Source organism: Lolium rigidum, chromosome 5 (assembly GCF_022539505.1).
Source record: "Lolium rigidum isolate FL_2022 chromosome 5, APGP_CSIRO_Lrig_0.1, whole genome shotgun sequence".
NCBI lineage: Eukaryota > Viridiplantae > Streptophyta > Magnoliopsida > Poales > Poaceae > Lolium > Lolium rigidum.
In genome coordinates, this window is record NC_061512.1 from 98,176,475 (window position 1) to 98,203,927 (window position 27,453).

Here is a 27,453-nt window from a genome sequence, read left to right on the forward strand (position 1 = left end):
AGATCTGAGACATGGCGCGCAGCAGACCTTCTGCCCGCATCCCGGTCCTCCGACCACTGCGGCTGGGCGCCCTTAAGTTGCGACAAGGACGGCGGCCAATCCGAACTCCTGCCCAGCTTCTCGCAAACATGAACAACACAGCGCGGTGGCAACGGCGGCCATCGCCAACGGCCGGGCAGCGGCATGGCGACGCCCTCCTGGCTCTTTCCGCGCGCCGCCGCCGGAGGGAACCCATGCGTCGGCCCCTGCCCCTCCGCACGCACGCCGTCACGAGGTGTTCCGCTGCTCACGAGGTGCTCCGTTTGGAGGCCATTGGGGAAGAGCGTGGAGGATGGTGGTAGGGGATGAGGAGTGCAGGCGGAAGATGAGTTGCTCCTTGATCTGGATTCACCGCTTCCTCCTCTTTTCCGGCAGCAATCGATGGGGGAGGTGTTGGACGGGAGCAACATCGGCGCTCTTTCCAGCCAGGAACTGCGAGCACATCCACGCGAACATCGGCCTGCTTCACGGTACCAATTAACTGTAGCAACAACACGGAGGTCAGCGGGGAAATTCTCGAAATCAAACCAAGCAGCTTGAGAGAAACTGATTCGATCTACAGAATCAGTTCATACTAAAGTTTCAAAAACTGAAACGAAGCAGATCCATCGACTTACCAGATAAGCCTCGTGCTATCTAGCTCCGTATTATATATGCCATCATTCCTTGAGTTATTAGACAGTGTCTTCCAAGAACGACTGTAGGTTCGAGAGCTTTGACAATATCTTCCAGGTCCGTCGGCCGAGTTCTTTGACAGTATCTAACGACGACAGCAACATGAAGTGGGAGACAGAATCTTCCAACGACGGAGTATTTAATTAGTTCTTCAGTGTCGTTATTCCCATTTTTCAGCTCCACGAGTTCTCCTTTGTGTATTGCTCTGGTTGCTTTCATTCGATTCAAAACTCAGGAGCATTGCGTCCTATAATTGGATTGCTGAGGTAAGCACCGGAGAGGGAGACAGTAGAGGGGGACAGCCAGCAATTAAGGTCATGGCTATGGTGGAGGAGGAAAGAAGGAGGGACATCATAGTTATAAAGTGGAGTGGTTCAGTGGTGTGGGGATTGAAAAGAAGATATGAGGATAAACCAAATAAAAATATTCTTTCACCGATTAGTAATAAGACTGAGGAAGTAGTATATTTCAAAACATAATTCAAAATAGTTGATTAAGAAACAAAACAACCATGAAGTATAGATGAAATTAAAAAATTGAGGAGTAAGTTTGATTAAATGGGTCAATCGACTTTGAGCCAAAATTTTAGTGACGACAGTTTCAACAAAAAGCTACTTTTAAACTTCGGATACATCGTTTGTAATCATCATCCTTTGATCCGTGAGACGAAGTGTATATTAGACACGAGTGTTACCCACAATCATTGCAAGTATGTGGATTCTCGCAATCTAATATTCTTAGGATAAAATATATGGTCGATGGTAATAAAATGGAGAAATGTCAACACAAATTATTTATTGAAGTGATTGATTTCTTCCGGTGCAACGCACGGGCACTTTTCCTAGTAATAACTGAAGTGGTTAGGATTCAAAATGTCAGATATTATTAATTATCACAAATTCCATCAAAGCACTCGCGTCTTCCCGGTGCTATCCCGACGAGGTTTCTCACTCGAGTCGGTGACGTGGCTGTCGGAGTTGGAGGTGGTGATGGAGCCGCCGGCAACTGCGCGGCCAGCAGCCGGAGCTTCGGCCAAAAAAAAATCAGCGGCATGGATGGCTAGATGTTTGGGGCCGTGGTGCGGTGCCAGAAAGCCGGCGGAGCAATGCGGCGGGATGGGTGCAACACTACGTGGCGAGGCGATGTTGCGTTGGAGGGAAATATGGACGGCGGCGCTGCTAGCTGTGTCAGATACTCAGATAGAAGGGGAGAGGTGGGTGGAGGCGTGGAGCGAGCGAAGACGAAGGCATGTGGAGTGTGCGGAAACGAAGGACAGGATAAGGTATGGACTGTGAGCAGCGTTGGTGGGGTCACACGATCCCCCGGAGGGAAACCAGCATTTTCCATTATCAATTCCATTTTGGACGAAATAAGAGCATCTCCAGCTGCGTTCCCCTAAAGCGTCCCTCAAACTGGCGTCAGATCGAACGTTTGGGGAACGCATTTTCTTCGTGCCACGTTTGGGGGACGTCGCTCCCCAACCGTGCCCCCAAACGCGGCCCCAAACATAAATTCAATTAGTTCACATTCAAAAGAGATCGTTCCCGCCAAAGCCACCACGATCGAAGTAGCCACGATCAAAGTACTGGACGTGCGATCACATACCGGTGGTGCAAGCTAAACATAAATTAGAAGAAGGGGTTCGGTGATGCCGACGGCGTACCCTGAGTCGGCGTAGGCCCGTCGATCACGACGACCTCGTCGTGCTCTGCCCGGTGTGCCTGCTCCGTCGCCAACGCCGAGGCCGACGCTGATTCTGATGCCGATGCTGATGCCGCGGACGCAGATGTACTAGCAGACGATGTCACCGACGCGCCCGCTAGTGCCGACTCTACCTCCGTGGGTGGGATTGTTGCCGCTGCCTCGGCGGCCGTCATTTTGGCTTCGATGTCGCCGAGGATCATGCCTTTGTAGAAGTTGTGCGCCGCCAGCGTCTGGGGAGACATTCCAGCTATCGATGCGGTCAGCAGGGACATTTCCTCCTTGCGTTTCTTGAGCTCCATCTTCTCTTCTTGCCTCTTGAGCAGCGTCGCCCACCTTTCGTCGGTCTTTTTGTCGCGAAAGAGCAGGGTCGAGGAGACCTCAGCGAGGCACTGTGTGATCGACGCCTGCGTCTTCTCGGTCGCCAAGGCGGCCTTGGCAGCCTTGTTGCCGATAGGGCACCCTGCCGATGTTGCGAGCGGCGCATCTAGATCAATGGCATCTTTCCCCTTCGACAAGGAAATACGCATCAACCGTCACTTCTCGTTCATTTTGAGCTTGCTATAGCAATGCAGCAGCGAGTTGTGTTCTTCCGGTAAATCCCCATGGCGCGGTCGACTAATCAAAGGAAGCGCCAATGGACTATCAGATCGTGATTAAACGGGGCGCTAAACTTTTGGTAGAAAGAGGCGTACCGTATCACCGGTGTTCATGCCGTTGTCGCCTCTGTTCTCGAGCTCTCTATGGTACCCCTGGAACATGTTGACAGACGCCTGGATGATGGCCCAGCGCGTCGACGTTTCCTTTTGGCTCCTCTTCATTGTCATCGTGAGGTAATCCTTGTTGACTAGCTTGCCCTCGTCGAACTCTACCTTGATCCTCGCCCAGTACTTCCCATACTTTTGGTTGGCGTCGATGACCGAGTCATGGCTCACCGTCGACAGACACTCGCAGAGGCATTCATCCTCCAGAACCTTCCACTTGGGGCCTCGTGTGCCCGAGGCCGCCTTCTTCTTCCTCTTCTTCCTCACGCCGTCAGCGTCAACCTCCACGAGATCCTCTGCATCCTCGTCCTCATCGTCCTCTTTGTCGCCGCCCTCTTCATCATCGTCGTCGTCGTCCCCCACCCCCTCGTCCTCCCCCTCCTCCTCTTCCTCCTCCCCCCGAACGAACCACCGGCACCCTCGAAATCGAGCAAACCCCTGCGGCCAGTGAACCGGGCGCCGTCTGCACCGGGGCCTGGCTGGCGCTGGGTCTTACGTGGGGGAGTAGAACATGGCATTGGGTTTGAAGCCGCCATGCGGCAGCGCATTGTCGTACCGCGGTGACAAGTTTGGTGTCACGCACCCAGGAGTCGCATATGGGCCCTCGTTGAAGAAACCGGGTGTCGACGGGGACGCCACTCCCGAAATGTACACGACGACCGACGTACTCCATGGGCTCGCGTTGGAAGCAGCGATACACGCGGCCAGCGCGGCCTTCTGGTGCGCATGCACCGCCTCCGACTTCTTCTCCTGCTCCACCACACGCCGTTCTCTCCGCTCCGCCATCGACAACTTGCGCTGCAGGCAGTCTTGCTCCCACCTTTCGTCGGTCCAGCCTTCTGGCTTCTTCCTCACCGTCGGCGCCTTCCGCGGCTTCGCAAAGGGCACCTTCGGCCCTTTCGTTGCTGCCTCATTGCCCGACGGCTTGGTGGCCGCTGTCTTGGCCATTTTTTTGGGGCCTGTCGGCGGCGCCATGGATGGGAGAGGGTAGCGGCGGCGGGAGGGAGAGAGTATCAACGGCGGGAGGGAAAAATGAATCGGCAGGAGAGGCAGTGAAATCATTTGGGTGGGCAGAAATGAGCGACTGGAGGGCGGGTTGTGGCGGGAGAGATGTGATGTGGCGGGAGGGGGGTGAAATTTTTATGTGTGGCTGACGTGTCGGGCCCGCCACTCCCCGACTCGCTTCTCATTGTGTCCGGAGCGTCCCCTGTGGACTGGGGACGGGTTCGGAGCTCTGGACACCGTATTGGGCCATGCCGGGCGGAATGAGGCTTTGAGACGTGCGGCTGGGAACGAAAAATTACCAGACGGGCCCCAAATACTTTTGGGGATGCTTTAAGGGACGCGGCTGGAGATGCTCTAATGGTTATAGCAAATCCACAACAACGTCACTTAATCAGGCATTCAGACCAGTTGCAGAGCTCGGGCTAATTTGCCTCCTATCGCTTACATGTATGACCAAGCTTAATATTGACGCTGCGGTATCTAGAACTGAAGCTTTTTTTTTTTTTTTGAAACCTAGAACTGAAGCTAATGGTGCAGCTGGTGCAATTTGCCGAGACAGCAATGTAGTAGTTACATGGGAGCATCTGTGGTTGTTTTTGACGGGATTTCAAATCCCGCTAGCCTGGAACCTCTAGCTTGTAGCTTGTAGGTATGCCCTTGCCCTAGCTGAAAACCTTGCTCTACAAAAGTTACATGTTACATCCAGCAAGTCAGTCATCACTGACATCAAGGAAGGAACGATGGGGAAATATAGTTAAATCACTAGAGGAATTTCTGCTTTGGCCGAGAATTTCCAAGAGTGCGCCACATGTAAAATATAGTCCATGAAGAGCTTCCAACTTTGAAGCTCATAACCTAGCTAAGCATTTGTTATCACTTGGAGTAGGACGCCACATGTGAATTTTTGGTCTTCCTAATTCTATTTATATCCCTGTAAGCATTATGTTGAATCAACAGAGCTTGGTAGGTTGTCTAAACCAAACCGATATAAAATGTAGGGAGGCCTTCGGACATCCTAGATCCTATCTTTGTGCTTATGTTTGGAATCAAGTCATGGACCATTCAAACCAATGCATAGAAAAGTTCTACGGGGACATGAAGATACTCCGGATGGATCTGGATAAGCAACTGCCAAAAGAAACAGTCTTCTTCAGGCTCTTATTACATGACAGAGTAAACACAAGAGACGTGCTACTACACAGGAAAGCCTTTTTTCTTCCTGATTACAAACAGTCTTCTTCTGGCTCTTATTACGTGTCATGTGGAAGATTTGCCAGGCACTCTTCTTATTAATTGTTCTTGTCCTAAAGTTCACTGGACCTGAATTAATCAAGCATCAATCCATCAACGCTGCTGCTCCTCAATTGAGCACCACCTACAGCACCGGCATCATCATCTTGGCAACCTGGAGGATCTGAGTAACATGAAACAATTCAAAAGAAGTCAGGTGTCTCTGCATCTTTGCAAGCAGTCCTTCGAGAATGAAACTACCTTGTTATCCATTGAGCAAGCTGGAAAAGATTACTAGCCCTTAAGCATGTACATACCATAATCTGTAATCTTTCTTTTCTTTCTACATATGTTCGTACATATTTTATTTTAATATCTTTGCAGTAGCATACCCTCACACTGTTTCCCCTATAAATTGTTCTATTTATGTTCTCTCTCTCCGTCCGAATGAAGCAGATAAACCGCCCCATCGAATGTTATGATCAATGAACTATCTGTGACTGCATATACTTTCATTCTATCCAAATTAGTTGCTACTCCTAACTTATCAGAATATCCTGCCTGCAATTTTTAGTAGTGTTAATTTTTATTTGTCTCCCAGTGTCTGTCTACTGAAATTTTGAGCAATGGTGAAATGTTCTGTCCATTGTTGGATAACCCATGGCATTTGGTTCCTGGACTTGCAAGACAAGAGAGCAGCATGTAAAAAGAGGTCTGTCTACTGAGAGTGCTCCTTAATCATATTAATAACCCTGATGGACCCAGTTGCTGGTTTCGATTGTGAACGTTCAGAGTTTTCGGCTACAAACTCCAGTTCCTTTATGCAATTCTTTCTCACAAGTTCACGCCAAGCTATCAGTACTGATTATTTTCATTTATACCAAATTTTCAATTAGGTGTTATATACAGTGACCTGAGTTAGTCTCTGCATTTTCATAATAAGTATCACCTATTAATAATGGCAGCTACCTTCCAGAATCTACTGGTTAGCAAGTGGCAGTTCGACCGCAATAGGCTACCCATTGATCACCACAATAAGGAGCTTTCCTTTGCAAATAACGCCTTATTGGAAAGGGGAAGTATGACTAGTAGCATAGACAGACATTTAAGGTTTTGATGTTGCATTGGCCACTGATTTCCATTTTTTGTTGGCCTACATTTCTTGATCCAGGAGGCTAATAAACAGAGGCTACGATCTATCAAATTTTGGGGGCCTAAATCCTGGAGGCCTAAATAAATTTATGCCACTTAGCTAGGTGGTACCTCATAATTGTCCTACGAACAGTGTGCTATTTGGCTCTTAACAGCATGGCCCACCTAGGAAACCTTGATGCTGAATTATATTCTTTTGATGGTTCTGAAGATGAAATTTCAGCAATATAGTAAGAACTGAGATTAGATGTGTAAACTAAGGAGAAATGAAAGGATTTGCAACTGGTATTGGTACTGTATATTTATATTAGAATAAAGGAATAAATTTGGTATTTGGTTAGAAATTTTCCTCACCTGCTGCTGGTTTCAACAATCTCGTCGTCGTTCTCAGCAGTGGAACTCAAAGCTTCAAGACTCATCCTCCATTCCACCAACTCATTCAAAAACCGCTTCACCTGATTGACAAAAACATCAGTGACTGTGTTGGAATCTAAGATTAGTGTAATAGTACTCTAGTAGAGTCTAGAATGCTCTAGGGGAATTGGAGATTAGTAGTCTCCTAGGAAAGTCTAGAATATTCCAGTAGTGTGCTAGAATCTAAGTTAGTTTATTAGCAAAGTCTAGAGTATTCTAGGGAGTGTTAGTATAGTAGTAGTGTCTAGACTATTCTAGTGTATGAGTTAACATGTAAGCCTAAGTTGAGCTATATATATGAGAGGGTGTGGAGGTCCAAGTGACCAACCCATCCACAATTTCCCCAAAAGCCTACATGGTATCAGAGCTAGAGGCAGTGATGGTGTGTGCTACGGGCTGCCTGTGGTGATTCGGTGGAGTGAGGTGGAGTTCCGCAAAATCCAGGGGAAATACAACAGACGGGCAGAGGAGTGGAGTGCTGCCCAGGTAGAAGTGTTGATGTGAGCTGCTGCAGAGGTGCGGAGCCAACCGTCTGCAGCGTTCGGAGTGGTGGTGAATCTTGCAAAGTTCGGTGTGGTGGTGAAGGGAGCAGCTGGGTGAGGTGCAGCTGCTTGTGGCTTGCAGTGAAGAGGGAGAAGCAAAGGTGCTGATTTCTGCGTGTGCGAGTAGAGGACAGAGGAGAGACCTAAGCTGCGTGTGCAGCCGGAAGAAAGATCCAGAGGGGTCGAGAGATCTGCAAGAGTAGGTCAAATATAGCAGAGAAGAGAAGAAGCACATAAGCTGGTTTGTTGGTGATTTTCAGCAATATTGATCAATGGGGGAGAATCAAACAATTGAGAAGCTACTTGAGAAAATGACTCAATTGCTCAAGGAGATTGAGAAGTTGAGACAATCAAGGGAGAATGCAGAAATTCCAAAACAAAGTGGAAAAACAACTGTCCTAGGAAATTGTGTGAATCTTGCACAAACGAAGAAGCAATCTCAAGTCGGGCTCCCGCATTAAATGGAACTTGTTCAAATTGGATTCTGGATTCGGGAGCATCAAGCACATGTCACGGGTAAGTGGAGTGAGTTTGCATCATATACTCCACATCCACCCATGCATAAAGAGACAATCCAAACAGCCGATGGAACTTATCAACATGTGAAAGGGGTCGGCACAGTGAAATGCACTCCGTCCATTACATTATCTTCGGTATTATATGCTCCATCGTTTCCGGTGAGTTTGGTGTCTATGAGCTCTTTGGTTGATGATACTGATTGTCGAATAATTGCCGATCGATATAATTGTATAATTGAAGAGAGGAAGACTGGAAGAAGGCTTGGGATAGGTGTGAGACATAAGGGATTGTGGTACTTGGATAGAAGGGAAACCGATGAAGCATTGTGCACTGCTCTCACAGTTGTTACCAATGATGATGAGGCAAGGTTGATACTCCAACATTGTCGATTGGGCCATATGTCCTTTGATACTATGAGTAAGATATTCCCTGAAGAAATGAAGAAGGTGGACAAAGAAAAACTTGTGTGTGATGCATGTGAGTTTGGAAAACACACCAGGACATCATATGTGAGTCGTGGACTGCGGAGCACGTTGCCCTTTGTACTGATTCACTCGATGTATGGACTTCCCCGGTGGTCTCTCGTTAGCGGGATGAAGTATTTTGTCACCTTCATTGATTGCTACTCCCGAATGACTTGGATATATCTTCTGAAACATAAAAATGAGGTGCTTACATGCTTCAAGGACTTCTATGCATATGTCCAAAATCGCTTCAACGCTAGTATTCAAATTATCAGGACAGATAATGGGACGGAGTATGTGAACAATGAATTTGGCAATTTTCTTTCCCAAAAAGGAATACTTCATCAAACTTCATGTCCTGATACTTCTCCACAGAATGGAGTAGCTGAAAGGAAGAATCGTCATCTGCTGGAGGTGGCTCGATCACTTATGTTTACCATGAATGTGCCCAAATTTTTGTGGAGTGAAGCGGTTATGACTGCTACTTATCTCATCAACCGGATGCCCTCAAGAGTGCTTGGGATGAAGACTCCATATGAAATGATCTATGGCCAAAATGAGTTCATCGTTCCGCCAAAGGTGTTTGGGTGTACTTACTTTGTTAGAGACCATAGACCTTCGGTGGGAAAATTGGATCCTCGTGCTGTGAAGTGCATCTTCATTGGATACCCATCTGGACAAAAGGGCTACAAGTGTTGGAGCCCTAGTGAGCGGAGAACATTTGTTAGCATGGTTATGACATTTAGAGAGTCTGAGCCGTTCTATGGAGAGAAGACGGACCTCAGCTCGTTGTTTGACTTTGACTCTCCTAGCACAATCGAAGCTAGTCGAGAGGGGGAGAGTGAACTTTTGAGGACAAAGGAACATGAACCATCCAGAGTTGTTGTTGGTTCAATTCCATCTCCTACGAGTGAAGAGAGATGGACAAAGCCAAATGAGGAAGAAAATCTAAGGGTGTCTACAAGGAGACAAGCTACAAGTGAAGAGAGATGGAGAAAGCCAAACGAGGAAGAGAACTTGAAAGTGTATACACGGAGAAAATCGCAGCATGAGCAGCAGCAACAACGAGTTCCCACGACAAGTGACACACAGAGTGCGGGGGAGAAACATGTGCAACAACAGGTTCCCACGACAAGTGACACACGAGTGCAGGGGGAGCAACATGCTCCAACAGGTGTTGAAACTGATGAATTGTCTGATGACGCAGGTCCATCTATTACGAGGGATTCAATGGACTTGCCCATTGCCTTAAGAAAAGGAACCCGAGCTGCAGCTAGAAAACCTCCAAATTGGTACCAGGAGGAGCATGACATTGCTAATTATGTATCATATGCATCTCTATCTACGAACTACAGGGCCGTCATCGCATCATTGCAATCTGTGGTGATCCCAAGATATTGGAAAGAAGCAAAACAAGACCCAAAGTGGTACGAGGCCATGTTGGAGGAAATGAAAGCTCTTGAGAAGAACAATACATGGGATCTTGTTACTCTTCCAGCTGGAAAACGTCCGAGTTACTTGCAAATGGGTGTATTCCGTGAAGCAATCCCCGAAGGGAAAATAGAACGATACAAGGCAATGTTGGTGGCAAGGGGTTACAGTCAAACATATGGGATTGACTATGACGAGACCTTTGCGCTCGTTGCAAAGATGAGTACTATAAGAACTCTTATTTCTTGTGCTCGCTAACTTTGGTTGGCCCTTGCATCAGCTCGGATGTCAAGAATGCTTTCTTGCATGGAGCTCTCCGGGAAGAAGTTTATATGGACATTCCACCTGGCTTTAGTAACTCCAACACCCGGGGAAGGTGTGCAGATTGAAGAAGTCTTTATATGGTCTCAAGCGAGTCACCAAGGGCATGGTTTGATAGGTTCCGGAGAGCCATGCGCAATATGGGTTACAAGCAATGTAATAGGGATCATACCGTGTTCTATAGGCATTCGTGGCGTCGTATTACCATCCTTGCAGTTTATGTGGATGACATTGTTATCACCGGAGACGATAATGATGAAATAAGCCGATCTGAAGATGAGATTGAGCGAGAGAATTTGAGGTTAAGGATCTAGGACAACTCAAGTATTTCTTGGGTATTGAGATTGCGAGATCTCCTAAAGGAATAGTTATCTCTCAACGGAAATATGTGTTGGATCTACTCAATGAGACTCGGTATGCTTGGGTGTCGGCCTGCTTCAACTCCTATTGAGCAAAATCACCAGCTATGTGCTCAGTCAGGAGATCCAGTTAATAGAGAGCGCTACCAACGGCTTGTTGGTCGAATTATCTATTTATGCCATACGAGACTTGATATATCTTATGCCGTGAGTGTGGTGAGCCGCTACATGCATGACCCAAGAAGTGGACATCTAGAGGCAGCTTATAGAATTTTACGCTATCTGAAAGGAAGTCCTGGAAAAGGTCTATGGTTCAAGGCCAATGGGCACTTGAGTGTGGAGGGATATTGTGACGCTGATTGGGCAAGTTGCCTTGATGACAGAAGGTCAACATCAGGCTTTTGTGTCTTCGTAGGAGGAAACTTGGTATCTTGGAGGAGCAAGAAGCAGCATGTGGTCTCAAGATCAACTGCAGAAGCAGAGTATAGAGCAATGGCGGTGTGTTTGTGTGAGATGTTATGGATGAAAGGCCTCCTATCAGAATTGAAGCTACTGCGGAGAGGGCCATTGAATCTTTGGTGCGACAACAAGTCAGCAATAAACATTGCTAACAATCCCGTTCAGCATGACCGAACAAAGCATGTGGAAATAGATCGATTCTTCATTAAAGAACGGCTTGACGAAGGAACCTTGAAGTTAAGCCATGTAACCTCTAGAGAACAAATAGCAGATTGTCTAACCAAAGGATTAGGTAGTAAGGAATGTTTGTTGGCATGTAACAAGATGGGAATGATAGATATCCATCGCCCATCTTGAGGGGAGTGTTGGAATCTAAGATTAGTGTAATAGTACTCTAGTAGAGTCTAGAATGCTCTAGGGGAATTGGAGATTAGTAGTCTCCTAGGAAAGTCTAGAATATTCCAGTAGTGTGCTAGAATCTAAGTTAGTTTATTAGCAAAGTCTAGAGTATTCTAGGGAGTGTTAGTATAGTAGTAGTGTCTAGACTATTCTAGTGTATGAGTTAACATGTAAGCCTAAGTTGAGCTATATATATGAGAGGGTGTGGAGGTCCAAGTGACCAACCCATCCACAATTTCCCCTAAAGCCTACAGACTGTTTGACTGTACATAAGCATGAGGCTTAGTGTATTACCTCTAACGGATTCTTCAGTGAGTATAGTGCTTTACTTTCCCTTGGTTCTTCTGAGATGAGAACTCCGAACCCAAGTTTTTTCTCACGGAGGACCTGGTGAGAGCAGCACAAGGGTGAAATTATCTTTTACTAAAGCTTTAAGGAATATGAGAATTTATTTTCTAAAATGATTTTCTGATAGAACCTCACCTCAAAAGCATCTTCATCTGTGACATCATCTCCAAAATACATGGGTAGGACTTCTGACCTATCAAGACCAAGTTTGCCGACTATATGGTTGATTAAATACTTAACTGCGGTTCCTTTGTTCAATCTGGTCTGTGCACGGAGCTCTAAGACCTACATAATTGAATAGACATACACAGCGATGAATATAGTAAGACACATTTAGATCAATGGTTAGCCAATTAAATCGCTTACCATATGACCGCGGGTCATTTCGAGCCCCTCGAAAGCAGCCTTTGCATCTTCAACAAGTTTCTCGACCAATGTCCAGTCCTATAGAAAAGATATGCAAAGGTCATACAAAATTTTCTGGACTGAGGAAATTTCACATATAGTACCGAAAATTTGGTCAGTTCAGATATATCACTCAAAGTGCCACTTTTCCAAATGTACCACTAAAATTATGAACTGGTCCAAATATGCCACCACCATCTGTTGAACGGGTGTTGCTTGTCTAACAGAACCAGAGGCTCGCAGGTTTTAAGACATATTGACAAAATATACCATTTGTACAATCTTCACTGGTCTACGGAATGCTGTTTGGAGAAGCACGCATTGATGAAATAATTGTGCCGTTCGGTGGCATCGAATCGATACGCGCTCTGGGAGCTCTGGCGCTCGCGCGGGCGACAGTCCGCCGCAGGCGCTCGACCGCTCGTCGACCCGCGCCGCCCCAACCCTAGCCTTAGGTTCCGTGCCCTCTAGCCTCCTACTACCCACACCCACCACCGTGCACGCCGTGTCGCTGCTGGCTGCGTCGCCGGGCGCCTCCGCCGTCCCCGCGATGGTAGGGGCACTGGTGGCTGGAGCTCCTGATACCGACGCCACCCCTCCGTGCTCGGCCTCCCTAACTAACGTCCCAGGCGATCCCGGCGGTGCAGCACCCAGGCTCGCGGCTGCTCCCGCATCCAGAACTGCCGGCGTGCCGCGCCTCTCGCCAGGTGCGCGCTTCCTCGACTCGATTCTTTCTATGTTTCACTCTATGGTCGCGAATCCGATCGGTGGTTCGTGCGAGTATGTTCGATTCTGGATCATGCCTACTAGACTCTCCCCCTGGATAAACAAGTAATGTGTGGCCAATGCTCTGAATTACAACTTCACGGCCTCGCCGGACTCCTTCTTGGTTCGGAGCCATGGCGGAGCTAGGTTTTCAGCTCTGGCGGCTTCGGAGTTCATTCTCTCGTGTAAAACCTGTCGGCTCGGTAAGTCCATCTTCCTCCTGCACCATGATGGTCGCGCGGCGGCGGCGGTCGCTTCCCTCCCTCCATGGCCGCCGTGCTGGGAGCTGGTGCCATATTGTGGTGGCTAGGATGGTGGTCTCACGGCGAGAGGATCCTCCCTACCTTCGGACGAAGTTTGCGTCGCGCATGCATGCGACGAGGTGGGCCCAGGAGACTCGGTGGTTTCCACCGACAGAACCTTGGACGTGGCATGCGACCGGTCAAACCCCACCGGTCCCGTGCCTGGCCCCACCATCACGCGTGGCCCAACGAACCCTCTTTGGGCATCTCTTGGTCATCCCCTTTCCCCTGCATCCTCGTTCTCTCCCCATTCTTCCCGAAATCGGCTCCGCCCCGAGCCCATCCCCTGCCCTACGCCTACCTGCGAGCTTAGCCCTCATCCCGCGCCTCCACCCAACTTTTCAGAGCAGCAGCGCAGCGAGCTCGCCCGTGAGGTACTGTCCTGGCCTCCCTTGTTTTCTCCACCCTCACAAGGTCAGCGCGTGCCCCCGTTGCCCGACAGCGAGCGAATCCCAGAGGATGGCAACACGGGCACGCTGCACCGGGCGCAGCACTCCAACCAGTCCGTCGCCGGCCCTCCTAGCCCAGATCCAAAACCTCCCTCTCCGCCATCCTCCTATAAGGACGCCCTCCTTTCTCCTCCACCACAGCACCACCGATCTGCAGCGCCGAAACGCCTCGTCTTCTCGCCGGTCAAGGGGAAGCGCTTGTGCTACCGGTGCCTCTCCACCCATCAGTGCGTGGGGGACTGCCGGGATCCGCTTCGCTGCGGCCGCGTGTGGTCGCATCGGCCACGAGAGAAGAGGATGTGAGTTGCCCCCACTCACCTTCTCCCGCTCTGCTCCTGACCTCTCTGCCATGGCTCACCCCTCTCCTCCCTCACCCAGGTTGCGCCGCTCCGTCGCCCGGACCTCACCGCCACCGTCCCCTGGCCGTGCAGCGGCCGCGGTCACGCCGCTCGCTGCTGTCACTGGTCTCCGCCGCGGGTTCCTTACGCATCCACCAACACTGTACCCGCATGGTGCGGCTGATGCCCTGACCCCTGCCTCCAGCGGGCAGCGCGCGGCGGCTGCCAACCACTGCGGCCTGCCCACGTTTGCCCCGCTTCCCTTCCGCTCTTCCCCTGTGCCGGTCACCGCCACTCCGGCTCAAGCGCGGCAGGAGGTCGCGGAGGTGTTCCTGCCTCGCTCCGTTGGAGCAAGCTGCGAGAGGCGCTTCGCCTTTGCGAGTTTCGAGCCGGCCGCAGCCTCGCCGGGGTTCCTCCTGCGACGTGCCCTGGAGCAACGCGGTGGGAACCCGCACGCGGCTCTCGCCGCCAGTGACTACGGTGCGCTCCTGGTCGTCTTCGCCTCGGCGGAAGATCGGGAGGCCACGCTGTCCCATTTCCCCTTGGTGCTCGATAGCCACACCATTGCGCTGGAGAGGCCGGAAGATGGCTGCAACAGGGCGGCCTGGGCCTCGTCGCGCTTCGCCCTCCTGTCTACCACTGGCTTCCCACCGGAGCTTTGGACGAGAACTGGATCCGCGCGGCGTTCTGCACCATTGGGAGCGTCTGCTGCGTGGATCCTCTCTGTCTCATGTCTCAGAGAGCTGGACAACTCGGCGCTCCGCCTGGTGCTCAAGCTAGGGGCGTGCGGCGCCGTGCCTCCGGTGCTCCTCCTCCACGACGCCTACGCCAACAGCACCACTGAGGTGCGGGTGTGCGTTGTCCGCTCCTGGGCTGGAGAGGACGACGGCTCCTCCCCTCTCTGCATCCACTTCGACAATGACATTTGCGGCGCGCCTCTGCCTCACACGACGATCGCTGCCCTTCACGGATGAGCGACATCGACGATGAGGTTGTTCACGGTGACTCGTTGTCGCCGGTGCAGCCCGTACCGGCCCCTAGCTCTTCTGTCCTTGGTCTATGGAGCCGCATCGTTGCTCGGCGCCAAGCAGATGCTGCACGTGTTGTCGTCCTGGACGCCGTGGACGGGATGCCGGCGGACTCCGCCGTCCCCCTTCCCGTGCCAAGCCCTGCTTCCGTGGTCGACCTCTGGGACCGCATTTTGGCCCGTCGCCTGGCCGGGCAGTTCCCGGAGACTGGCTTGAACACCGACCAGGTAACCTCCTCCCCAACCTCCCCTACCACTCCTTGCGCCATGCCCGCTCTCAAACCCTCTCCTCTCCTCCTGCAGTGGTACGACACCTTGCAGGTCCCTGCCACTCCCCTGGTACCTGAGTCCAGCGACGTGGAGGCTTCTGCCCCCGCCCCTCCCGCGCTTCCAGTGGACGCTGGGTCGGTGCGCAGCGACACCGCACCTGCCCTGCCCCTCGACGGCATGGAGAACGTCGACAACGCCCCTGCCCTGCCCATTGACGATGGCGTGGACGAGCACGAGGACTCCGCGCGCAAGCAGCGCGTCCGCATGAAGAGGGCGGTGGATTCGGCGTTCAAGGCGCGGCGCCAGTGGCGGACCTACCGGGGGGGCGAGCAGGGGCGGCCGCCCCGGGTCTCCCGGCGCGGAGCAGGGCACCCCAGCGGTCAGCTCATGGATTAGGAGTTTAGGACGGCCGCCATTGACGAAGAACTGCCCTGTGACATTTTCCCATCGAAGCGATACGTGCAAAGGGGAAGAAAGGAAACTACTGGGCTAGTTAGCTGATGGACTATTGGGCTGAAAGGGCCGTTCATAATTTTTGTACTTCCGAAACGCCACGCACCCAATCGGCCTTGGCTCTATCGTTCCTAATTGGAAAAGTCCCCACACATTTGCCCTCGATTCCCTAGTGCGCGCTCTCACTGCTTGAGGGCCGGCATGCATCGCTGCACACGCCGCCGGCTGGGGCGATGCTTCCAGAAGCTGAGCGTCTGAGCTCATGATCTGGTCGCCACCCATGGATTTGGACGAGGAGCCAGATTAGGTTACAGTTGCACAAGCCGATCTTCCACATGCAGATTATGTTGTGTTTCATGCCTTGAAGAATCGTGGTGGACATCTACTACGTCCTTATACTAGTATAACCTAGTAGTTTCTTCGATTCATATTACTTGACTCTAGTATGGATGTATCTAGACTAAAATGTGTCTAAATCTATTCATATTAGAGTCAATGAATATGAATCGAAAGGAATATTACCAGTGGCGGAGCCACACCTAAGCAGTGTAGTCAATTGACTACACTGTTATTTGGCATTACAGGCTAAATGTATGCAGAAAATAATAAAAAAATCCATACAAATACATGTATTTGACTACATAGTTTCAAACTGACTACACATGGATACTGTCCTGGCTCCGCCACTGAATATTACAATGCAATATTATAGCTACTTCTATAATTGTGTTAGATTTACACATGTTTTTCCTTTTTCACATGTAGAAGGTCTCAGTTTGGACTTGGGGTACTACTTTTTGTTGGCAATGGCGTCTCACGTAGCAAAAGTCCATGCTAGTAGGTTTTAAGTATTCTGTGTTTTTTCATATTTCTAGTTATCTTTCATTGATCATGACATTTGAATATTTTGTCTACTATTTACCCTATGATTTCTATACATTTCTGCGTTAAAAAAATCTACAGAAATATTCGCCCCGGCAAACAAAAATTTCTGGGTCCGCCACTGCGCGGCGCAGCTCCCGCCTCGCGGCCAAGGAGGATCCCATGTTCGTCAGCATGGTCAGCAAGGCCAAGGCGATGAAGGCGTCGCGCTTCGACCTCACCGGCGGCTCGCACCGTCTCCGTTCTGCTGCGGAGGCGGCGGGTTTCGCCTCCTCCTCCGCCCCTGGCCATATCCCCGTGCCGAGGCTCAAAGCCCTGGCCGTCGCCTGCAGTGTCGACCCCGATGCCATCAAGGACGTGCCGGCGGTGTCTTCGGCGTCTCCATGAAGCACACCCCCGCCGTGGACGCGACGAGCGCTGGCGGCGTTCCTTCGGAATGCTTGCCTGCGTACTGTCGGCGTCATCGCTCCCAGATGATGGGAGCCTCTGTGTGTCCTGCTGCTCAAGCTCCTGTAGTCGTGTCGCTGGACTGCTGGGGTCGTGTAGCCGGCCTGTTTTTTCTTTTTTTCCCTTAAGGATCGTTTGGCCCTTAAGCCCTCTAGAGCAGCTTGCCCCCTTTTTTCGTAACTTTCCTTGGTGCCTCCACTGCTTACCAATGAATGGAACCCTCTGTTATTTGATTTGCTCGTGGAACGTCCGTGGGCTTGGAGATCCTACCAAGTGTGATTCTGTGCGAGCTGACCTCTCTCTCTCTCTCTCTCTCTCTCTCTCTAAACCCCATCTCCTGGGCCTCCAGGAATCGAAACTAGGCCCTTTTTCTACTGCGAAAGTCACGACTTTCCTGCCTCCCAATGTTAGATCTTTCCAAGCGGTACATTTTGACGGCGCTTCGGGTGGCTTAGTGTCTGCCTGGAACCCCAACTTTTTCTCCCTGGTTGCGACCTACCCGTCCCAGCACGTCCTGTCCCTCCATCTTTCCCTTACCGACGACGGCTCGAATATTCGCTTCACCAATGTCTATGCCCCCTACGAGCATCAAGCTAAGGCTGCCTTCCTCGACCACCTCCTGACCCACGAACCCGCAGATGGTGTCCCCTGGATCATTGATGGCGACTTTAATCTTACCCGTGACCCAGCTGACCGTAACAACGACAATTTCTCTGCCCCGGAGGCGGAGCTCTTTAACGATGCGATCAACGACCTTGGCCTCATTGAGCTTCCCCTTCGGGACAGGCTGTATACGTGGTCCAATAAGCGGGTCGTGCCTACTCTTGTCCGCCTCGACCGTGTTTTCATTAACCAGGCTTGGAATGACCGTTACCCCTCCTCATCCCTCTCGTCTGCCACTCGGGACACCTCTGACCATGTCCCCCTTGTTGTCAAGGTGTCCTCCCTCACCCCGCGGTGTGGCCTGTTCAAGTATGAACCTTCATGGGGCCTTCATGAGCGTTTTCACGCCTCAATTGCCTCAGCCTGGTGCTCCACCTTCCGGGTGGATCCTACTGCTAGAATTGTGGCTCGGCTCCGTCTATGTAGGTCGACTTGTAAGAAGTGGACTAAAAAAGTTCCCCCCTCCGAGCAAAGGGAGATGGACTGTCGGCTCCTTATCAACCTCTTGGATCTCCTCGAAGAGGGGCGATCCTTATCCGTTTACGAAAACAACCTTCGGGCCCTCACCGTTGATGCCCTTCAACTTTCAATCCGTGAACGCTCTCTCTATTGGAGGGCTCGAGCAAAAATTCGCTACGCCCTCGAGGGGGATGAGAACACCAAGTTTTTCCACGCTTCTGCGACTTGCAGACTGCGTCGAAACTCCATCCCATCCCTGGTTGTTGATGGTGTAAATACCTCTGATCATCAGGGGAAAGCAGCCATCCTCAAAGACTTTTTCTCGGATCTCCTTGGGTCTGTTTCCCATACAACGTGGGCTTTCGGCCTAGACTCTCTTTACCCAGCCGCCAACCCGATGGATACCACCTTGAGCGCACCCTTCACCCCTGCAGAGATTAAGAATGCTTTTACAAGCATGAACAAGCTTGCCAGCCCTGGGCCCGACGGTTTTGGACCAGCTTTCTTCTCCTCCTTCTGGGAGCTGGTGTCCGCGGACGTCATGGCTGTTTTCTCCTCCTTCTATGACGGCACCATTGACCTCTCCAGAATTAACAGAGCCTTTTTGGTGCTCCTCCCCAAGACGTAGTCTGCCAGCCACCCGTCGCAGTTTCGCCCCATCTCCCTTCAAAACTGCATCATGAAAGCTATCACCAAGGTCCTCACGACGAAACTCTAGTTGGCCATCCACTCCCTGGTTGATGCAGACCAAACGGGTTTCCTTTCTGGCAGACGCATCTCGAAAAACATCGTCTACGCTGGGGATTTGCTTAGAGTTTGCCATACTAGAAAATTGCCCACCATTGTCTTCAAAATTGATTTCCGGAAGGCGTTTGACTCCATAAACTGGGGTAGCCTTCTTGCGATTCTCCGAGCCCGCGGGTTTGACGAACGTTGGTGCCTGTGGATAGAACGGATTCTCCAGGCAGGGCACACGGCTATCCTCATTAAGCCTCAATTGCAACTTGATTTGACTATAAGGCTCAATGATCTTATTGCAAAAATCACTTAAAAGAAATGACTTATGATTCTTGATATGTATTTCGAATCATGCCCATTGTTGCTATTTACATCTTGTTTGGTTTTTCACTCCAATGGGTATGCCTAGAGAACTTTGTGTTTCCAACCCCATGTCTATGCTCATCTCATCATCGTCTATCTATCTATATGTACATTTCATCATCTGAGCATTCATACACATTTACACAAAGAATAGGGGCAAAACGAGGCAAAACGAGACAAAAAGTGGGCAAAATAACTCTGGCCGGTCTCTGGCCCGGTTGGACCGGCCTCTGCACCGGGCCATTCGGCGCCTGGCCCGGTCAACCGGGCGGCCGACCGGCCGTGCGGCTGATTAAGTGGGAGGAAGTTACCCCTTGGGGGGTCTTCTTCCTCATTGTTCCCCACCTCCCCAAACCTCCATGGCCGCCGCCTCCACAATCTTCACCACGTCCTAGGCCCTTCCCACCACTAGTTTCCCCTCGAACTTCACCCAAGCATAGATCGGGATCTCTCAAGCATCTCCACCAAGGGATTTGGCTCCTCTCAAGCCATCTTTGGAGATCTTGGGGATTTGGCCCTCAAACCCTATCCAAGTGTTCTCTTGGTTTCCTTGTGCAAAGGGGATCATGTCTTCGGGTAAATCTTTCTTACATTCCCTCTCCCTCTCGCTTTTCTTCTCACATTGCACACTTTTGAGGAAATTTGAGAAAAGGTTAGGGTTAGGGTTAGTAAGTCCTCATGCCATTAGAGTGTCTCACACCACTATACACATTGTTCACTCTATTGCTATAGTATATGTTCAAGTCTATGAGTTTTTGCATGATTTTGTGGTTGAATTTCTGGGCAAACATCACAAATCGACAGCATCCGGTTTATGGCCCGGTCAACAGGCCCCTCAACCGTCCGGTTGGATCGGCCTATGCGTCGGATCGCCCAGTTCTTCGCATAATCTCATCGAAACACTTGAATATATGCTATGCTTTTTGGCCTCCCTATTTACTGATGACATGTACACTTACCCCACTGCTCTCCTCGCTCTATTTTTGTTGATTCACGGATGATTGGAGTGGTGATGACCGTGGCTCTCCTGCCAAGAGAGGAAGGCCTACGGTGCCTCCAGGTCGCCGTTCTAGCGGTTGCATGCCCTCTAAAGCACCTCAGACTACTGCCATTGGCAGCTCCACTCAGGGAAGAACCAAGACAGTTGCCCCTAGGAGGAAAGACAAACAGGCAGCCCAGGAGGATGACCTTATTGAGAAACTACCAACATTTAATGTTGGCACAGTACATGTTGGGGCATGGAGAAGACTTCGAGATGACAACCCATATCGCTTTGTGGACCGCACTTACACTCATGGGGATAAGTTTTTCTGGAGCAAGACACAGCAAGTGTTGTGGGATGAGTACTACAACACCCGCGAGTGCATGAAGAATGGCACCATTGTGATGCCCAAGGTCATCAAGGATGTTCTTACAATGCATGAAGCCACCAAGTATCGCTTTGTGGTTCAGACCTTGAAGCGGATGGGGCTATTTGATCTCATGTGCTTGACGCCTTCTGATGATTGCTATTGTCCAATCCTGGTGAGGCAATTTCATTGCACTGTGTTTTTCCATGATGACGCAGCTCGCACTATGACTTGGATGACAGGAAAAGAGAAATATACTTGCAACTGTCTTGATTTCTGTGTAACCATGGGGTTTGGTGGTGGTCGTGCTCGTGGTTTCAAGATATACTCTCAGAACACGTTCACAAAAGGGGACATTGCCTTCTCCTATCCTCCGGAACCCACAGCTGGCCCTCCCACTATCTCCGGCATGTACTACTCCTACCTTGTACTTGCCAAGCTATTCCGTGAGAATCTCATCAGCAAGTCCGGAGATACAAGTGAATGCCGTGCATATCATCTGAACTTGATGTACTACTGCCACCCTGAGCACCAGAAGACCATTGATGACTGTGATCTCCTCTATTGTGAACTGAGGCGCTCTGTTCGCGAAAGGATGACTCCTAACTATGCTCAGTACGTTCAGCTGCTCATCAACAAGGTTGTGCCAACACCTCTCAATACTCAAGGTGAACGGGTCAAGATGGAAGCCGTCAAGATACCTATCCAAGGAGATAAACCGGATGTCCCTTCCATGATGCCTTCTGAGCGCCGGTCTAAGGAAAGTCATGACCCTGCTAGCTCCAGCTACTCTAGGCGCCCACATCATAGTGTCTAACGGTTCCTCTCCAGCTTGTGGCAGATGTGCAAAAACACCAATGATGTTGCACATCAGAGTCTTGCTTTGAACCAGGAGACGAGGAGGCGCCAAAATGAGTTCATGGCTGCAAGGAATACCCCTGTTCCTCCTCCTGGTCCTGAGATGGAGCCTGTGCATGCTCCTAATTGGGAGATGCCTCCCATTACTGATGAGATGCTCCAGAACTTTGATCCCTCCATGTACACTTTTGGTGGTCTTCCTCCTAGGTATGCTCAGGACCCTGATACTTCTAGGCATAGAAACAATGATGATGAAGACGAGGACCAGTATGATAAAGAGGATGATGCTGATGATGATGATGATGATGATGGTGATGGCAGCTCTCCACCCGCCGGGACCGAGTTCTATTGATGGGAACGCTAGCATCCCTCCTTTCTTCTTCGCCTTTTTGGTGTTCCGATGCCAAAGGGGGAGAAGAGAGTAGAGTCTAGGATTACGGGGTCCTTGGTTGCACAAGCCATGGCTTGACATTTTATTTGCTTCTTATTGGCCTTGTGCTTATTTGGTTGTTTCTTCATTCCAAGAACCATTTGCTACCTTAAGTAATTCATGTATGGCCATGTACTTATATGCTTAGATCTCTATGTTGAGATGACTATGTGCTATGCTTATATATCTTGATATTCACATGTCCATACCATGCTTGTTTCCTAAAGATATTGGGGGAGCTTCTCATATTCCACAAATGGTGCACTCTGAATTCAAACGCAAATTCTCCAAGTGCACACATTATGGGGGAGCTGTCTTAATATCTCATATGGAATCAAGGTTTAAAGCTTATCATAATATCTATATGTGACTCTAGCTCGGTTTGTCATCGTATACCAAAAAGGGGAGATTGTAAGGGTATTTTACCCTTATCCATTATTTTGGTAACTATGACACCGTGCTAGAGTATTTGGACTAATACATGTCTACTAGATGAAAAAGCAACAAGGGTTTTTCAGAGCCTGGCCGGTCCCTGGCCCGGTCAGACCGGCCCTGGCACCGGCCAGCCCGGCGCCGACCGGCCCCAGGACCGGTGCCAACCGGGTGGTGTCCAGTAAGGTCGGGCGCTCGTCCGGTCAGGGCCCGGTCGCCGGCCCGGTTTGGACCGGCCGATCCGGTCGCAGGTCTGGTCGGACCGGATGCAGGACCGGCTGCCCCGGCGCCCAACCGGGCTTGGCGCTTGTGCCAACCGGGCATGATCCACTACGCGAAGGAGCTGCTCCGGTCAAGACCCGGTCCCAGCTCCGGTTGAAACCGGCCGGTCCGGATGCTGGCCAGGTCTGACCGGCCCGTGCGCCGGCCTGCCCGGCGCCAAATCCGGTTGACCGGGTTTCTCGGGGAATCTGATGACGTGTCAAGTGAGCAACGGCCAGAATTCAAGTGACACTATAAATACCCCTTCTTCTACCTCTGAAGGGGTAGGCACTACACTACAAGCTGTTCTTGAGCTCTCTCTCATACTCCATTGCTAGAAACACCAAAAGCCTCAGATCTCCTTCCTCCTCCACCCAAACTCAAATCCTCCAGGGAAACGTTAGAGGACCCGATATATTGTTCTACCAAGCCAAATCTCATTCCCCCTTGTATTCATCAAGAAGCTTGCTCTCTAGGGTTCCTTGGTAACCCTAAGTGAGCAAGAGTGGTCCGGAAGCATCCGGGTTGTGGATTTGCTCCTGACAAGATTGTGAAGGTTTGGAGGCTACCTCAAAGTCTACCACAAGTGAGTGAGCTATTCCTTCGTGGGATAGGCTCCGGAGAATAGGGTGAGCCTTCGTGGCGTGGGGAATCCTTCGTGGGACCTCCACCCCTCCAAACGTGACGTACCTTCTTGCAAAGGAAGGGAACACGGGAATAAACCCTCGTCTCCGCGTGCTATCGGTTATCTCTAACCGAACTCCTTACTTGTGTTATAACTGCCTGTGAGAGCCTTCGTGCTCGAGTTACTTGTATCTTCATATAGGTTCTCTCTCCTAGTTTGCATTAGGCTCACCTTTATATTCCGCAAAGCCTAACATTGCAAAGAAAGAATTAAAATCTGGTGAAACCTATTCACCCCCCTCTAGGTTTACCATCTCTGAACTTTCACACCCGCTCAGTATCTCATGGGCCCTGCATCTCCCTTCGAAGGTGAAGCTGTTCGCCAACCTCGCCGACATCGACCGTCTAAGTTCTCGTGCCAACCTCTTCGCCAAGAGTTGTGCGCCATCTGCAGGGTGTGCAGCCTGCCCCTCGGCGGAGACTGCTAGGCACTTATTCTTCGACTGCCCCGTCTCGGCGAGGATTTCGAGACGGCTGGATGTCCCAATCCCAGCTGGTCGGTTTTCTGTCTGGGAACTGCCGGCCCCTGTCTCCCTCGCGTTGGATATTTGGTGGGCTGGCGTCGCGGTGATCCTCTAGAGCATCTGGAAAGCGCGCAATGATCTGGTGTTCAACGCCAAGAGCTCTACCTCGACTTTGGTTCTTAGGCGGGCTTGCGATGACCTCTCACTTTGGCGATAGCGGTATCGGGTGGTTGACCGTCCCATGATAGACTTGCTTTGATCTTTCATCCTCTCCCGCTTGTGGGATAGCTAGGATGATCACCCACTCCTCTCTCTCACCCTGTACCTACCCTTGTGTACATATAGATCGGCTCCTTGTCCTTTTTCGAGTAATGGAATAACAAGCCGTGGGGATCACCCCCCCCCCCCGTCAAACTCGAAAAAAAAATTGTGATGGTATGCTGAAATGAGGAGTTATGCATAAGAAATTTCCGTGTGATCACTCGGATTGTATGCTAAAATGAGAAGTTTTGCTGCACAATTCTCTCCAGATATGCATAACGAGTGAGTGAGATATTGCTAGAGAAAAAGATTTGGGAGTTAATATTATTGGGGATCTGCCAACAGGCCCAACACGGAGCCTCCCAATGCCCAGAAATTTTTTTGGGAGCCTCACAAGAACTGGTTATTTGGGAGTTCAGTTTTGGTGATCTGCTATAGATGCTCCTATGTGGCTAAAATGTGCTTTAAGTATCATACTCAAATTACGCGAGATTATTCACCTATTGTAATATGTTTCAACTTTATTTTAGAGAACACACAAAAGCTATGTGTGTCTCAGTGAATTGATAAAAAAGAAAATTATGCACAAGCCCAATAGAGGACTACAGCTGAGATTAGAACACGACACCCATAAGAATTAGGTACCATGGGGACTAGACTCGCAAGCCCCTTGTCGCCCTCTGTTGCCCAATCCCTCTGTAAGACGGCCCCTCCTTGAAGCCAGTCTACGACCTGACGAAGAACTTCACCCCGGGTGGCGCCCAGTACTCCCAGTTCAGCTTTCAAGTGCTTGATTGTATTTATCCTTCGAAAAGGACCTTGTAGCAAGACTTGGAAGAATACTGGTCGTCAGGCATCCAGCGCCAAAGGAGGACATCCGGCACTACACCAAGGTGCACATTCCTAACCTAACTCCAGAGCACCGTGTATTGCCACATGGTAAGCAGGCTTAAGGCACTACGGATATCAAAGATCCAACATCGCTCCAGGATGGCCTTATGCGCTATTACGAGCACAACTGGAGATTACCTCCATTAGAGCGGGTGCCATTCGGGGACTGTAAAACCATCCAACCACCGGTCCTCCCAAAAGAGGGTGGAGGCGCCAGTCACTAAGCACTGTGGTGGTGGATCAGGCAAACACATGTCGCTTATTCCTTGTGAATCGCATCTCTAAGCCCCTCCAAGGATGAAGCAGGTCAGACGCATCCTTCACAGCCAATGAACCAGAAGGCTCGTTGACACCTGACCAAGGTCCGGGACACCCAAACAACCAAACCGGAGGAATCGGCAAACCCTGACCCAGTTGACATGGCTAACATGGCAGTGTCCACCCTGGCATCGGCTCTCCTAGCCCAAGAAAATCCTTGGACAATCTTATCCTCCAGCCTCCAGCCATCTGGCTTTCTTGTTCAATCTGAGGACCAACAGATGGTGCAGGGGGGTGGCCATCAGACTGACTTGACCAGCCTGAGCCGTCCGGCATTTGACATCATGCGGACCCTCCAAGTGGGCATGCGGTCTGCGATGCTATCAACCAAAGGGTTGAAAGCCTCGTTAGAAGACTTCCGGGTCCCCAGAAGAACCACCAGGTGTTTCACCGGAAAGGGGGCACCATGCAAACAAGTTAATTTGCGAACTCTTTTTGAAACAGGGTTATTTTGTACTGAATTTGCAAGAATATATGTTAGTTCTGTCGTTTTTGCCTGGAGAAGGAGACCTTCTCGAGAAACCGATGACCCCCCACTTAGCGCTTTCTACCTCACCATGGACCCCTCCGTCCATCTTGTCTCCTCACCGAGCCCTAGAGATGCTCTGCCGGTTGGTGCAACCTGTGCATCAGCAGCGGCCAGCCATGGTACGCGCTGACGCCGCCATTGTATTTCATTTTCCTTTACCACTTCTCTTTCTCCACTTTTGATTTCATTATATTTTTGCGATTTTCCAGCTGCCACGATCGTCAACTAGCATAAGTGACATATTTGGAGCCAGAGCAGAATTCGAGTAGACTATTTTGAACTGGGAACTTTTGAGTGATATGTCTGGAGCTAATAAATAAACTGAGGGTCTTCAATTTTATCTTGAAACTAACAAAGACACGAGAATAATTAGGCTTTATATTAAAATATACCTTTTGGTCAACATTTCGGAAATGCAGTGAAACAGCGTACTTGTTGTTCTCCACTATCGCGCCCTCAATTTTGCTGCTGCCATCTTCTAGATAGTGAGTTACCTGTTGTGCAAATAATGTGTTAGACTTTACGTACTATGCAATTACTTATAATATTCCAACATGTTAGTTCTAAAAACTGATATAAAATGGTTCATACCGCAGTTACCCTCTGTTCATGGATCCCTACAGGCGCGTAGGATGGTACAGGTTCACCGCTCTGCAATTAGCACAATTTACAAGAATGAGAAAAAGCTCCACTAGCAAAGAACGGTCATGCACCAGGCTGAGGTAGAAAAAACTGCACGTTTCTAGGCGCACCCGGAAACCCTCCCCACATCCCCTCGCCCTGAGCCACTTCGGCTCCGGTGCCCACCCCACCTCGCCATCGGCTACTCCGGCGACGGCGCCCAACCCTCCAATGGCCTCTCCTTCCCCCTCCCGCAACCCCTCCTATGGCGACAGCAGTGTTAGAATAGGCTTGCGTTTCCGGGAGTGAGTCGCCGGGAGGTTGTTCTCGGGTGACTGATGTTTTCTCTCTCCAGGAGGTTGTTCCCGGAATAAAGTCCCCGGCAACACCCCTCCCAGGAAGTCACCTGAGGAGTCTTGTCGGCTGTACGGGCATGTACATGTTAGGTAGACTAGGACATGGCAGACGACATGCACAGTGGTAGGACGCTTTCAAGCTAACCAAGAGTCGTCAGCGGCGTGTCAGCGGCGTGACAGACGTCATGGACCCATCACATCAGTCCGATGTGATGTTACTTTTTGGCTTTGTAGTCTCTTGAGTCCCTATATAAAGGGCAACTGATGAGGGACAGTAGATAAAATAAAATAAAAATTAGGAAGTAAGATTCAGTACTAGCTTCTATACACATCTACTATATTCTACGTAATATGGTACTCTAGTTATGCGTGTTGTAGTGGTTTACAGAGTGTTATAGTATAAGTTGTAACTAGGATATTAGTAGTTCTTTCCCTAGCTTATGTAGTGTACTCTAGAACACTCTAGTTGTAAGTAGAGCTAAGTAGTGAAGGCGCATGCAGCCTATAAATAGAGGTCCAACCTCTACCTATGTAAGGGGACTATGTACCCACTACCTATCAATAAAGAGAACTTTGTGTGTTCTTGTTTTAGATCTTGGATTAGATCCTGTGTGTT

The 27,453-nt window shown here is 50.2% G+C and overlaps 1 protein-coding gene across 1 annotated transcript in view; it reads right to left on the reverse strand.

The window, feature by feature from the left end:
- Positions 1–5,172: 5,172 nt before the first annotated feature.
- The window catches only part of LOC124656201 (cysteine-rich receptor-like protein kinase 25), a 52,329-nt gene continuing 30,048 nt past the window's right edge, over positions 5,173–27,453 (reverse strand). The window contains exons 10-15 of the mRNA XM_047194988.1: positions 26,461–26,511; positions 26,253–26,354; positions 11,958–12,266; positions 11,769–11,861; positions 6,921–7,021; positions 5,173–5,598 (exon numbers count right to left, since the gene is read on the reverse strand). Of these exons, the coding sequence (XP_047050944.1) occupies positions 12,168–12,266; positions 26,253–26,354; positions 26,461–26,511 (252 nt within the window). The 3' untranslated portion in view covers positions 5,173–5,598; positions 6,921–7,021; positions 11,769–11,861; positions 11,958–12,167. The remainder of the gene's footprint in view (positions 5,599–6,920; positions 7,022–11,768; positions 11,862–11,957; positions 12,267–26,252; positions 26,355–26,460; positions 26,512–27,453) is intronic.